The sequence below is a fragment of the Diospyros lotus genome, chromosome 10 (assembly GCF_014633365.1).
Source record: "Diospyros lotus cultivar Yz01 chromosome 10, ASM1463336v1, whole genome shotgun sequence".
Classification (NCBI taxonomy): Eukaryota; Viridiplantae; Streptophyta; class Magnoliopsida; order Ericales; family Ebenaceae; genus Diospyros; species Diospyros lotus.
This window is the reverse complement of record NC_068347.1, coordinates 24,294,982-24,310,421: the sequence shown is the minus strand read 5'-3', so window position 1 is coordinate 24,310,421 and position 15,440 is coordinate 24,294,982. Positions and strand designations below refer to the sequence as shown.

The 15,440-nt window shown below is 34.6% G+C and overlaps 1 protein-coding gene across 2 annotated transcripts; it reads right to left on the bottom strand.

Annotated features, from left to right (window-relative positions):
- Positions 1–7,769: 7,769 nt before the first annotated feature.
- LOC127810896 (pirin-like protein) lies at positions 7,770–11,988 on the bottom strand. 2 transcript variants are annotated; one of them, XM_052350487.1, is made up of 6 exons: positions 11,736–11,988; positions 11,487–11,536; positions 11,310–11,348; positions 11,172–11,200; positions 9,506–9,672; positions 7,770–8,431 (listed from the first exon to the last, which is right to left on the bottom strand). In XM_052350487.1, exons 1-6 carry the CDS (start codon positions 11,834–11,836, stop codon positions 7,924–7,926), a joined length of 894 nt encoding a protein of 297 aa, XP_052206447.1. In that variant the 5' UTR covers positions 11,837–11,988; the 3' UTR covers positions 7,770–7,923. The 2 variants fall into 2 exon arrangements, with proteins under 2 accessions (XP_052206447.1, XP_052206448.1); XM_052350488.1 differs by lacking the exon at positions 11,487–11,536 and having other exon boundaries at positions 11,736–11,976.
- Positions 11,989–15,440: the final 3,452 nt, after the last annotated feature.

Sequence of the window (15,440 nt, the reverse complement as noted above, 5' to 3'; positions counted from 1 at the left end):
AAAATAAACCCGCACATCTAGGAACCTAGTCCCCAAGCTGGGTTCAACATCATTTCCAAGAGGTGTGGGAGTGGTACAAACCCCCGTAGGCTCACAACAAATAAAGTTCAAGAAGTTCTGGATTTAATTTAAATTAAAGAAAATGAATAATAATTTTAATAAATAATGCTAGGAACCGAATTAACGTAAGGGAGGGAATAAAATGCGAGAGATCACGGAGTCTCTCACGGGAATTGAAGAACAAGAGAAGAGGGTTAAGAGCTTGCCTTTACACGGTTGTTTCTGATTAGTGGTTAATTTTGTAAAAATTTTGTTATAATTATACCCTTCTTTTGATTTTAAAAATGGTTTAAATTAGGTATTAATATATATTTTATGGTTATATGCAAGTTTAAATTGAAAAATGAATGAAATGAAAATTTAAAGTAAAATTTAATAATAATAATAATAATAATATATAAAATTATATATAATACATATGTATCATTATATGCATGCATGTAATATATATATAATATAATCTAATATATATATGTGCCATGTGCAATACATATATATAATATATAATTTATTAATAATATTAAATTATTTTTATTTTTTTTAGGCATGAAGAATTCAAACCCATGAAGACTTAAAGTCCATGAAGAATTCAAATCCATGAAGAAATCAAGTCCATGAAGAATTCAAGTCCATGAAGAAATCAAACCTATGAAGAAATCAAACCCATGAAAAATTAAAGTCCATGAAGAATTCAAGCCTATGAAGAATTAAGGCCCAATTTGAGCAACCCATGGAAGATATTATTTGGAGAAGGCCCAAGAATTATTTTTAATCCTAATAAAGATTAAAAACCAATTTATAGAAATCTATTTTTATTTTTTATGTGAGAGCTTTATTAGGTGTGTTTTTTAGCTAAAATCCATTTAACTATTAGGTGGATATTATAGTTAAAATCCATTTAACTTTATGAGTGCTTTATTAGGTATGTATTTTAGCTAAAATCCATTTAATATTAGGTGTGTATTATAGCTAAAATCTATTTAACTTTAAGTGTGTGAGTGCCAATTAGATATAATTATGTCTAGTTGAATAATTGAAATTGTGTGGTTTGTATTGCATCTTGTGGCCTATAAATAGATCACTTGATTGCATTTGTAAGTGTGATTATTATTCTTGAATCAAAGTTTAGTTGTTTCCTTATAATTCTCTCTTTGAGAATTGTTCTTATTCTTTCCCCTTTTCTTTAGTATTCTCTCTTGTGATCTTACTTCCTTCCTTTCTTCTTTTAAATTCTTATGTCATTTATTATTACTTTATTATTCACCGCCTAAATGGCCGGTTAATTTGTGCCTTTAAATTTCTGCAATTTTAATTCTTGTCATTTAATTATTCACCGCCTAAATGGACGGTTAGTTTATGCCTTTAAGATTTCTGCAATTTTAATTCTTGTTATTTAATTATTCACCGCCTAAATGGCCGGTTAGTTTATGCCTTTAAGATTTCTTGTCATTTAAATTCTGTTATTTAAATTACGTTGTTTAAATTCATGTCAATTAACTTTTAAATGGAAATGAGTAGCTAAATCTAATCTTGGGTTAAGGCAAGGACAGTGTCCAACGCCAATGATTCCCAAAGAAAGCTACGCTTTAAATAAGTAACATTAATTTAAATTTCAGTATGAGTGTATCTTAATTATTGAGAAATCACTAGGTTTGGATTGGAGCGTAAGCCTAACTTAGAGCTTTCATGCCATGTATGAGAGTTACTAGAACTGGAAATGCTATCATACCCAAACCCGGATGATTAATTTAGTTGTTTTGTGTATTAATTGCAATTGAATTTATGGTGGTTGCTTAAATTAGAATCCCGCATATCATGTATGGGGATTGCTTAACCTAGAACTATCATCATCTCTAATTGCATTTAATAACAAACCCTCATATCTGAAATTAAATTAATGTTGCTAATCTTTTATGCTAAAATTTGGGAATCAACGGGTTGGCACTGAAATTGTCTTAACTCAAGTACTATCCAATTTTATATTCTCACTTAAAGTATTTATTTCAATTACTGCCTTAATTATTTCCTAGAATCTGTTGTTTAAAAAACCATAAAAAACCTTGTTGCCAATTTATCCAAATGCGTGTGTGCTTGTGTGACATTCTTTTTATTTTGCCATAAATAAATCTCTCAGTGGACGACCTGGACTCATTCAGAAAATATAAATTTAAATTTGGACTACAACTACACTCGTACACTGACGAGTATAAACCTCTCACCTAAACAAAGAAAAAAAATATAAAATTTTTATTGTGTTTTGTTTTGTGTTTTAATTGCAGGGTGGGAGTGCAGCCAGTTTCTTGCCTTTCCTACACTCCCGCTGCAAAGTAAAAACGTTGCTGGCAATAAATAAAATCATAGCTTTAATTAAATAAATCTACCGTGTAATATAATTAATTTAGCCGTCTAAAATCCCACGTAGGCACACTGTAAATAAAATCCCAACAAGTCTTATATTTAATTTAAATTAAATCACGCCAATAGTATCCTCATTTTAAATAATTAATACGCAACACCAAAACGAGTTAAGGGAATGCAAGGGGTTCATAAAATAGAAAAAGATCGCAGGGGTAGAGGGAGCTTGCCTCTATTTAACTGTTTACAGCGTTTCCACGCTTGAACACTACCAAATTAATACACGCTGCAAATAGATTAAACTCCCAAAATTAATAAAATAGGACCCAAAATAAAATTCTAACCGTACAGAATGTTTAATACATATTTCTTTACTCACCTGGCTAATTAAAACGCAATTAAACAGAGTTTAATCTTCAATTTTCTCCCAAAATTAGCCCTGCGCGTTGCTTCTTCTTCTCTTATTTTTCTTCGCTCGTTGCTGCTTCAAAAATGGCCGATTTCACCCTCAAATTGCAGCTTAAAATGAGAGAGAAGTGGGCGGCTCAGCGCGTGCCGCGTGGTAGCTGCTGGCTGCCCACCGCGCCCAAAACGACGCTATTTTGGGCAAGGTTTTGGCTGAAAAATCAGCCAAAATCTTCCAGCGCGCGCGCACACCCGCGGGCTCGAACTCACGTTGCTCCCCTGGTCGCTCGCGCGCGCGACTGCCCGCGCCACTCACTGCCTTCAACCTATAAACGTGCCCCATTATATTTAAAATGATTCCCTGCTACTTCCCAAAATTTGCATAGCACCCCAAAGATTCTGAAAATGCCACTCACCACCCCCCATTTCTTTTATTCTTTATTTCACTTTCAGCCCATAATTTTTAAAAATCACTAAATTAATTTATTTTATTATTTTTCTAAATACTTCCCAATAAATAATTATTTTCTTTAAACACTAAACACTCAATAATCACCAAAATACAAATTAAATCATTATTTCCTTATTTCCATAAATACTCCCAAATAATTTAATTAAATACCTAAATTTCCTATTTCCTCAAAATTACATAAATAAACATTTTTCTTTTAAATCCCCAAATATTCCATACTAACTTTAAATACCAAAATTAATATTCATTATTTATTTCTCAATTTTCGAGATATTACAAGAACAACCTATAAGGGGAGGATAAAACCTCATGAGCCATTAAGCTCAATAAGGGTGCAATGAACATCAGTATAAATAAAAACATAATATGTAATGCCAAATGTATGTATACAACATGGTTAGGGCTTCCACATCCTCACAACCACCTTGGTTTGGGGCTTTAAACTATCCTACCCCACACAACCTCATGGCCATAGGTCCTTGAACACAAAACAACATGCCAATGCACACATTTAAAGTTTAAATACATACTTACAACTTGCAAAGCCACCATCCCATAGGGCTATCCCTTACCTCATTATTTAAATCTTCTAATCATCATCTCAAGAGAGCTCCCCTCAACATCTTCTCCCATCTAAGATGGCATTCCAACAAACAACTTACTTTGCACCCAAGGTAAACCAAAATAAAGAGAAGAAAAACGGAACTTACCTTGATTTCTTCATCTTCCTCTTCATTCCTTTCTCCATGAGAGACTTCTTCCTATCTCTCTTTCTTTCTTCCTTCTCTTTCCCTTTTCTTCTCCTTTCCTCCCAATCTCTTCTTTCTTTCATTCTTTCTCCAAATGGCCAAAGGGAGACAAGTCTTCCACACTTGCCATTTTATATTAAATCTCCATTCTTCAAGAATGAATCTAGGCCATTCATTAAAAGCACAATCCATGTGCTTAAGGAAGATTAAATCTCAACCATCTATTTCAAACAAATCAATCTCCTCTTTTGGAGAAAGCACAATCCATATGCTCTTCTCATTTAAATCCAAGCCCTTGGATTTTTCAAGAACTATCCACCACTCTTAGATCAATTCTTCTAATCCCAAAATTAGTCAATTTTCTCATTTATTTAATTGACTAATTTCATCCCATCACATTTGAGAGACATAAATCATTTCTTATGCATTTAAATAAATCCCATATTTTTCAAAGCATTAATGGGTGACTAATTTTTCATTTTCCTTTGGATTTATTTAATTCACCATAATCATGCTCATCATTAAATACTTGAAAGACTAATTAACATTTCCTTGTTGCATTTATTTAATTCTCTCTCTTTAACTTGAACCGCATTAAGTCATGTGTCACTCCAAGACACTAACCTTGGCTCCCAAGTTCCATCTCATCCATCCATGTGGCATCACCACATTAATTCACCAATATTGGGAAAAATTATTATTTTTTCAAATAATTGCATATCCACCATTTTTTTAATTTTTCATAATTAAATTCTTTTATGGAATTTATTCTAAAATTACCAAAATACCCCTTGTGAATTATTAATCCCATTTATCTCCACATAAATACAAAAATTGGGATTTAATTCACTTACACACCTAACTCCACATAGGAATTACTTCTAATTTATCGAAATACCCTTTATTGGACTTCACTATCCAAATTATCAAAATGCCCCTCTCATAGGGCACAATTATTCTCAAGGATTTAATACCTTCTCAAGGGTATTTTTGAAAGTTTCTCACTTCCTTTCTCATTCTCTTAACATCGAGATTACTGGGTGTTACAGGTAGGGAAATAGGGGCAGCCTTCTAGGCTCGATCAAGGCAACCAAGGGGGTCGTGATAATCAAAATCAAAGGAGAGAAAAAGATGGGAACCAAAGAAGAGGTGAGCCAGTTGCTGCACTAGAAGAAAATGATAACGAGCCTACTCGAAAAAGGATCCACTTGATCTTAGCAGGGCGAGACCATGGCAAGAGACTTTTCTATAGCCCAAAAAGCGTATGCCCGCCAAGCATTGCTTGTTGACTCAATAGCCCAGGTAGAAGAAGATGAAGACTCTATTATATTTACTCCAGATGATCAAGGGGATGTGTTGATGCCTCATGATGATTCACTTGTCATATCTGCGGTAATTGCCAAGCATCCCATTGAAAGGATTTTAGTTGATAGTAGGAGCTTGATTAACCTCTTGTATTGGAATTGTTTTGAAAATATGTGTATCGCCACGATCATCTAAGGATCATCTCTTTCCCACTATATAGTTTTATTAGTGAAGAAGTAACCGTTTTGAGGTCTATTCAACTGCCAATAACGCTAGGCACATATTCCTAGAGTGTGACCCAACAAGTGAATTTCATGGTTGTCAAGAGACACTCCCCAACCTATAATGTGATCCTAGGGAGATCCTTAATCAATAACATGCAAGCAATGATATCACCAAGGTACCTATTAATAAAATTTCCCACCCCACATGGAATAGGGCAGTTTAGAGGGGACCAGAAAAAGGCTCAAGTTTGTTATGTCACATCCACGAATAATGCAAGGGAAAAGAAGCGGCAACCTCGAAAAGAACCTTGTTGATCAGCGACTAGGCCCAAGTAAATACTAAGCCCCCAACTAGTATAGACCTTGGAAACTATATAGTTATTTTGAGGGCAATAATAAGAAGTTGGTCCATGTTGTTGGATTACATAGATCCCATCATATGCGTAGCGGAATAAAATTTAATTTTCAAGTATCACATTTTTCATAAATCATGGTTTACAAAAATTGAAAGCAAAAACGAAAGAATACATCTTGATGAAATTCGATTTCACTGTTAGGTTCCTCGCTAGGATGCCAAGTAGATTCACGCAAAATCACTTAGATCCAAAAATCTCAAGAAGAGAAAAAGTAAAAATTTTCTCAAAATTTCTAACTCGCTTTTAGATTCACACACACACTTCTCTAAGAGTTCTCTCAACTCTCAAGTGTTCTAAGGTGTAAAGGCCATTCAACGAATAAACTCACAAGCCATATAGCGAGTAAACTTGTAAGCCATTTCACAGATAAACACTAAGGCCATCTCATAGGTAAAACACGAAGACCATCTCACGAGTAAACACACTAAGGCCATCTATTGAGTAAAACATTGGGGCATCTCATGGGTAAACATATAAGTCTTATAAGTAAGCTCTCATGAGTGAACCCAAGTCTTAAAGACTAGCAAGTTTCCCTGATAAAAACCTTTCCTGAAAGCATGATACCTTGCTCTAGTAGCTCGCCAAAAGGCTCACCTATTCCCAAAAGACTTTGTAGGTCACTGGGTCTCCCAAGTGGATTCCTCTAAAGCCCATCCAACTCATCACTGACCAAGTGTCATGACAATCAAATGGCACTTGTCACCCTTCTACCTCCTTGGCTTGCATGCCTATAAATACTTTATTTCCCTTTTTGGGTAGGAGATCTAACCTTTGGATAGTGACTTCAGCTATTCTGTCTTCATACCACGTTTACTGTGCATTTCTTGTGCATCTGGCTAAAACCCCCACGGTTTAGCTGGGAAACCATTTTCTTCTTATATTGACTTGATTGTTGGAAGGCATATGGGGGGTGAGAAATCCCCGCGTACCTTATAACATGCATTTCTGGACATAGTTTACCCAAGAAACAAAGAAGTTGTCTACCTATAAAAACACAAAGATAGTTTACTCATGAAAACATAAGAGCAATCTACCCAAGAAACACAAGGGCAGTCTATCCATGGAAAGATAAGGGCACTCTCCTTGAGAAACAAAGGGATAGTCTACCTATAAAAACATAAATACATCGTACCCGAGAAATAAGAGGGCAGTCTTCGTGGAAATACAAAAGCACTTTCCTCGAGAAACCAAGAAGTAGTCTACCCGTGAGAACGTCTCATCAACTGAGACAATCTACCCATAGCCAAAAGAAATTTCTGACAATTACTTATCGCAACGCTCTAGCAAATCTAAGACATTTCCACCTCAAATTTTAATTATTATATTTTGACAAAAACAACATAATAATATAAAAAAGAATATAATATGCATAAAGTTTTGTGGAAATTTGGTAATTCTTGTATATTCTTGATGTGGTAAAAGATTAGTTTCTCTTTTTACGCTCAAGCTTATGGTATATGTTAATTACAAAGACTAATCTCAATACACGAAATTTTTCATTCTATGATAGTTACAGGAAGCTCATATTTCATAGTCTTTTGCTTGCTTTGTTGATAACGTTGTTTTCACACCATGGTCACAAAAGAACAACCTCTCATTTTTCTTTTCTTTTTTTTCTAATAAGTCTCCCTGGGATATATGCATAAATATGACGGGCAGAGAGAATCCTCCTATCTAAGTTTAATACACATTCTACCATCCCATTGGGGTAAATTTAGGAAATTTCTTTTCTTATAAACTAATAATAATTAAGATTGATGACCCATAGTTATGAAACCTAAAATACTAGTAACAGTAATCCATAAAATTATATATACTACATGACGTTAATGATTCACTGAACTAATGGTACATATCCAGACACCAACAACTGTTATTCCCCATTTAGTTGAACCTAAACAATTAATCAAAAGCCAAAAAAGAAAAAATAGTAGCAGCTAATACTCAAGAGCAAGTGTGGCCTCAGACCTCCAATGCCTAGCTTTCTCAAACCCATTGGTGCAACCCTCAAAATCCTCAATGGTCTGGTCAATCTCCTCCTGAGTGTTCATCACAAAGGGGCCATACTGCATCACAGGCTCACCCAAGGGCTGCCCCCCAACCAGCACAAACCTAAGGGGCTTCAACCCTCTGTTCCACACTTCAACACCATCCCCCCCACTGCTCAACAGGGCCAGATGGTGGGGCCCCACAGCCACGGATTTGGAGTTTCCAAATATGCCCTCACCCTCCAACACATACACAAATGCATTCCATGCAATGGGTATTGGGTGCTCAAGATGAGCCCCTGGCTTGAGGGTGAAGTCCAAGTACATGGTTGGTGTTGCGGTATGGACTGGTGATCTGATTCCCAATGCTTCACCAGCTATTACTCTGACCTTGACTCCTTCTTTCGCTGCTTCTGCAATGTCCTTGCTGGCTATTTCTTGATACCTTGGCTCTATCCTGTGGTTTGAGAGAAATAGTCAGTGGAACGAGTTTGAATTCTATCAATACACAAAATGTCGGCTTATTTATACAAGCATCCTTTTAATTAGTGTAAATTACACTCGACACCCTTGAGCTTTTTCTAAATTACAGCTTGTACCTTCCACATTCAGAAAATTATACCACCCTCCCCTTAATCAAATATTTGTTAAGAAATATATGGAACTTTAGAGGCATCCCATTTGATGTAGTTCAAACCTTGGGGTAACTTTTGAACCGTAAGGGTAGTTAATGTAATTTCTGAAAAGTATGAGTACTTGTATTTATATCAACCCTCAGGGGTATTGAGAGTAATTTACCCTTTCAATCATGACTCAACATCACTTAAAAAATTGTTAAATTTTGATGCCTTCAAACCTCAGGGGCTAACTTCTGAACATTAAGGGTAGTTAATGTAATTTCTGAAAAAACAGTTACAGAAAAAAAAATGTAATTTCTGAAAAATGAGTGCCTGTATTTATATCAATCTCCAGGGGTGTTGAGTGTAATTTACCCTTTCAATTATGAGTGGACATTGCTTAAAATTGTTAAATTTGATACCCTCAACTATGATTCAAATTGGGTAACTACAAAATTTCATTTTCATCCTCGTTTATTTTCCTCTTGTTTTCTTCCTGTAGTGTGTGCCCCATCTCAATGTTCAACTTTTCCTTATTCTCTCCCCCTTCTCTCTTACCTCAAGAAAACTTTGTCTATATTAGTCCAAGTTTAGCTTCGTCGGTCAATTTTTTCACTTTTTTTTTCATAATCAATACTAGTATTTTTGTCTAAAAAGTTCTGTTTCACGCTCTTAAAGGGTGTTTGAATAATCTGACCTTAAAATCCCACCTATCTTATAAAAGTGTAGAGCCAAAAAAGAACAGCTCCATGCCCTTTCTAACAATGTGGGATCCAATAATGAAGCACAGAATGAGGGTGGAGACAGAACGGGTGTCAAAAAGGGCACCCATTACAAATTCCACAACACATGATTACATATTATGCTTCATATCTGAACATTATTATTTGGAGTTAAAAAGAGGATGCACTAACATTTTGTATTTGGAGCAAAGGTTGATCCAAAGCTGCAGGCCTTTTTGGGTTCCCGGGCCAGCCGGCATTTCAGAGTGGACGATCCCTCTTCCAGCAGTCATCCATTGCAAATCACCCGCTCCTATGGTGCCTTTGTGCCCCTCAAAATCTTCATGTGTTACAGCACCCTGGTCAAAGTACAAAATCAACAAAAGTTTCTTCTAGTATAGCAGCCAATAGGTATATTTCACTTCATTCTTGCTACTGGTTTGGGGAGCAAGAAAAGAGGAGCCATGTTGTTATTATGGTTTCAAAAACTAGTGTCTTGATGTTTTAACAGATTGTGTTTGGAATTAAGATTTGTGGAATTAGGGGGAAAGGAGAAACATAAATGAATGTTCTTATGAGCCTGTAAAAGTCTATGTGCACAAGTTATTGCATTTTTCCTTCTGCTGAAAAATCCTAGCTTCGAACAGATAGTTAGTGTATTGGCTTCCAGAACTATTTTAGGAAATTTACATTGGAACACTCCAGATTTGGGAAAAAATAAAAAGAAAAATGTTTTGATTAGTTTCAAAATTCAATGTCACCTTAAAGTGGAAAAATTTGAAAGCAGTTGTGTTGTCAAATTATTTATCATCTCCAGTTACAAAACAAAGATAAGGAGAAAACAAGAACTATAATCAAACAGGGTGAGCTACATGTGTGCCTAAAATGGGCAGGAGGATGAGGGGGTCATTAGCTTTCTGGATTGTTTTGGAACCATATTTTGGGGAAGTAAAAAAAAACGACAAGTTTAGCAGAGCATGGAGGTAAGTGCGTAGGGATGCCGCCCTTTTTTTTACCATAATTTCATACAAATTTGAAATTAGCAAAGATTTTTCTCTATGGTTTAATGTTTAATAAAAATTAGTGTGTTGGGGTAATTTGAAAATAACTTTGAAACCATTTTACCAAACAAACACGTTTCTTTAACCAGTTAGTCTCCCCATTTACAACCTTAACTAGAATGCAATTGCACTTGGCCATATTTGACTATGTGTAAACATCACCAAACAATATATGTGAACCTAAAATATAAGCTGGATCTGCTGCCAGCTATACCTCACCAACTTGATTATGATTTTTTAAGTTCATAATTTGGACAAACAAGATAGATGGTACATCCTTTCAAGTTACACCATTAACATCAAACTGACTAATCACCATGCCATAATTATCATAAATGATTAACATGTTCTACTGTTATTTTGACAAAATTCAATTGGATCCTGTGAAAAGAAAAGCATGCATATTCTAATTATATAAAAAGAGTTCCGGTTGTATCAAACTCTGCTTTGCAAGGATCGAGAGAGTAAATAACTTAATTTTCTCTAATTGCAAAGGAGTAACTTTAAGATTGTTACCAAAACCCACACTCTAACAAACATAACCATATACAACAAAAATTTTAAACAAAATAGCGTGACTTGTAATAAACAACACATGAAAGTAAATCATGAATATTATTCGATTTTATCTGCGTATCACGTTTGACAAATACTAAAAGCATTTGTTCCAATGGACAAGTAGAACAGATTAAGAAAATGAAAGAACAAAAATGGCGGCTGCTTTATTCTAATTTATGTTGGGTTCTCTTGAAAAACACAGGAAAAAAAGAAAGAAAATGAGTTGCTTTTGGATGTACCTGCAACATGTAGGTGACTGTTTCAAATCCTGTCAAGTGTGAATACAAAGGAGCAAACAGAGAAGCGGAGTGAATCCAATGCCAGATATTATTTATTCTCTTATTCAGCAGAGAAAAAGACGGTTTAAAGAATCAAACCTCTGTGTGGATGATCAGGAAACCCACCAGGAGCAGAAACTGCAAAATTCACCAAGAAACACACAAAACCCATTAGCCTAATTAATCACAAATATATATAGTGGAACAAATGAATGTGGATATCTTTAATAAAGAAACAGAGTAGGAGAAGGGGGAGCAGAAAGAGCCAAAACCCACTTGAGAATTCGTCGAGAGCAAGAAAGGGATCAAAGTACTTCAATTCAAACCTGGAGCAAGAGCCAGAACCCACTTAGCCAAACAGCTCAAAATTCGTTCGTTCAAACTTCCCGTGTTCAAATATATATATATATATATATATATATACACACGCGCGCGCCATTGATATTAAGTTGGTGTACTGGGATTGTAATTCAAATTTGAAAGTAAAAAGAAAATGAAAGAAAATCAGTGAAGTGTGTGGGTTACCTTCCAATACTTCTTCTAACAATGGCTCCAACGCCTTCATGCTGGGGCCTGGCCAGGAACTTTCTCACCACAAGGCGAGGTTCCTTCACTACAGCACCCATTTTCTCGTTCTTTTCCTTGGCTTCAATTCAATTACTCTCTCTCTCTCTCTCTCTCTCTCTCTCTTAGCTCTTGCAATCTCGTCTCTCTATTGCCAAATGAGAGAGAGTATAGCTTCTCCTTAATGCGGGAATATGAGACATCCAGGAGAGATTTGGACTTATTTTTATAGGGAGGGAAGGAGAGAGAGGGAGGGGGGTGGGTTGTTAAGAAATTGTAGTTAGAGGGTCAAGGAGGAAAACGTGGGGCCCACAATTGGGAGGGGGTGCGGGGGGAGTTTCCTTGAGATCAAGGGAGGTGGTCACGTGACATCACCGTGGCGTGGCGATGATGCGAAGTTGGATGGGAGGATCGTGGCCGTTGAATGGGCATCTGATGGTCTGTATTTGATTAGGAGCTCCTTCGGATTTGGGTTTTGATGACACCAACGCGGATGGTGGGGGGCTGGGTTTGTAGGGATTATGATTGATGCCTACGTCTGAGAGCATCATATTATTCATGATGATCATTGGGTGGGGCTATATTGATGCCTGGCCCACTATTTCTTGTGGGCCCCACTTACGATATTATCACTTTAAGATTAATTATACTATTAATCTTAAATTTTTTTATTACATATAACTAAAGTTTTATTCTTATTCAAATTTTATTTTTTTTTATTTTTTGTGAAATTGTATTAATAAAGAGTGACATAATATACATCAATATAATCTTCAAAATCATTTGATTGTCATATTTAAATTAATCTTAATATTAAGTAAAATTTATATTAATGTATATTATATTAGTCTTTATTAATAAAATTTGATAAAAAAAATATCAAAAATAATTAAATTTTAACAAAAATCAAAATTCAGTTATTATGATAATAAATTAAAATAATTAATTAATATATTTTAAAAATAAAATTTAAGAACCAATAATATTATTTTTCTATACTGTTACCACTATCTCTATTTGTAAGATGAATAGGGTAGCTCGCATGGGCAGCTCAACTGGTAGCAGATGGTGAAATTTGGGACAAGGATCAAGGATCGAGTTTTTGCTAGCGGCAATGTGGGAGCAATCTCTCAAGTGAGGGGGCTCCTTGTGTGCAGTGAGCACTGATCTAGCCGCTGTGATCAGTTGAGTCACCATGATTAACATCCCCCCACATTCCTGTCGGGCCGGGAATAGGGGCGTCCGGGATGAACGACTTCACTTTTTGGGACAAGATGAATAGGGTAAATTTTCATCTCCATTTAATACATAAAAACGATTTTTGGATTATTAAAAAGTATGATTCTTAGCCTTTCAATTAAAATTTTAACACATTCTATTATTCAATCATTTTTTTCGTCACCTTTAGTCTCCTTAACATACTTGTATTGAGTTATGCTTTCACAAATACTAACGCCAAGGATTTAAGGTGACTAAAAAAAATTGATTGAATGAAAGAATATTCTAAAAAAAACAACAATGTTCTTCCTTATTCTCTCAATGTAAATGCTTTATCTAATGAATTTTCACTTAATATTTCTCCTTTAACTTGAAACAACAACAATGTTCTTCCTTATGTTAATTTTTAATCATTCATTTTTTTTTTCCAAGTAAGTGTATATTAACAAAAAAAAAAAATCATAAAACTTTTACAAGTTACGCTAAGGCATATCCCAAGCAACCTCAAAAAAAAAAAAACTAAACTAACAACTAGAAAATACCAAAACAAACTAAATAAAAAAAAAAAAAAGAAACAAAACTTTCCTCGCAACTTATTAAAAAAAAAAAAAAACTAGAGGCAAACAATATTAAGTTGGATCCTGAATCATTGGACTTCCTTCGCTAAATCCCTTGTTTACTCTCGTGAGGACATTTTTCTTCTTCTATCTCTCTCTTCAACTATAACTCAAATTTAATAGGAATGTTTTTTGAGCAAGGACTTTCACTCATGTCAGATTTCAAAACAACATCCTCCCATTAACCCCTTTTACCATACTTTTTAATATCCATCTTTGTCTCATCAATACATCCTCGTTCAATTCCTCAAGAGAAGAAATACCTATACTCTACCCTATAAGAGACTAAAATCTATTGTACATTAAAGATCAATTCTTAGTTATCTTACGAGAAATAGACTTAGAAAGCATGTTCAGCAATTTCAATAATGGATTTATGAGATAATTCTCTCCCACTCTTACCCGAATGTTCAACTATTTCATTCCTTAGAACATACGCAATACCTTTCTCTTTATTATGCTCAGGAATAGGCTTTTTCATCTAGGTTGTATTCTTATCACTCTGAGGTTGAAAATAATTCTTAGAACATCTTAATAAAAGATGACCAAAAACACAACAATAAGTATAGATTGAAAGCACCCATTGGTATTCCACCAGTAAATGAGCAACTTTAAGATCACCTGTGAATTCATCTATTCACTGATTCAATTCAACGTATTTAGGAAAAGAATAAGACACATGCATCTCCACACAAACACGTGCACACCCCAACCTTGTCCTATCCTCAATCAAAGGTTTCCTCAACCTATTGACAATAACTTAAATTCCCTTAACGAACTATCCCTCCATAAGCACATTGAAAATATGGGAATCTTGTGAAAGAATCATTCCAAGTTCCCAACATCTTAAAAATAATGGTCCACCCCCAAAATCCCATGGCCCAACGTCAAACACACCCAACGTATTGTCTTGCTTATTAAAACAAAAGAAATAAAAATCACAATTGTTAAAGATGACCTCGATGATATTTGGAATCACAAGAAATAGTAGTCTTTTCTCAATAAAATATCCCACAAAAAAATTAATCTAATGTGTCATATTCTCCTTAATAACATCCAAAGACACTTTACTCATTGAATTACGTTCTTTGAAACTAGAGGGGGAAACATACTGAAGTTTAGCTGGAATCCAAGGTCCTCTAGAATCTAACAACTTAGCCCAAGAAGGGATATAGCCCCATTACCATGACCTTGAACCGCCCCCTCCTTGGTTTTAGAGTTTAATCGGCCATTACCATTATTTAGTTGAGTAATTGAAGTATTTACTCGACTATTCACACCATGTACTCGAGTATTTGGAATGCCGACTTGACAATTGTCTTCATTTACTTGAGTATTTTGTATATTTACTCAAATGTAGTCTTCTAGTGTTCGAGTACCTCGATTTATTACTCAACTACAGTCTTCGTTCCCTTGAACTCAAGGACCCCATTATGTATTAAGCCTACCACATCTCAAGGTTTTAATTGTTTTTAGAGATATTTTTATGATTTATTTTATTTAATTAAATTAAAAATATATTTATTTTTTAAAAAATAAATCATAAGAACAAGTAATCTTAAATATAAATCATTAAGGGTGCTTGTATAATCTACCTAAACCACTGGATTTGAGTACAACTTACTCGTATAAATATATGTGTATGTATATGATTCCTTAATTTGTAAATGAGATAGGATAGTAAATTTGTAGAAGAAATATCAAAAACACACTAACGAATTTGAGGTTACCGAGTTTAATTATTAATTTTGTTTTGATAAGAAATTAAATTTTTATTTTTGTTAATACTTAAAGGATTTCATATCATACGATTTATAAATTTAAGTAGAGA

Coding starts and splice junctions, on each gene's coding strand:
- LOC127810896 (XM_052350487.1), bottom strand. CDS start 11,836: ATGGGTGCTGTAGTGAAGGAACCTCGCCTTGTGGTGAGAAAGTTCCTG. Junction 11,537..11,735: donor GTTAGAAGAAGTATTGGAAG/GTAACCCACACA, acceptor CTCTTGCTCCAG/GTTTGAATTGAAGTACTTTG. Junction 8,432..9,505: donor CTTTGCTCCAAATACAAAAT/GTTAGTGCATCC, acceptor CTCAAACCACAG/GATAGAGCCAAGGTATCAAG.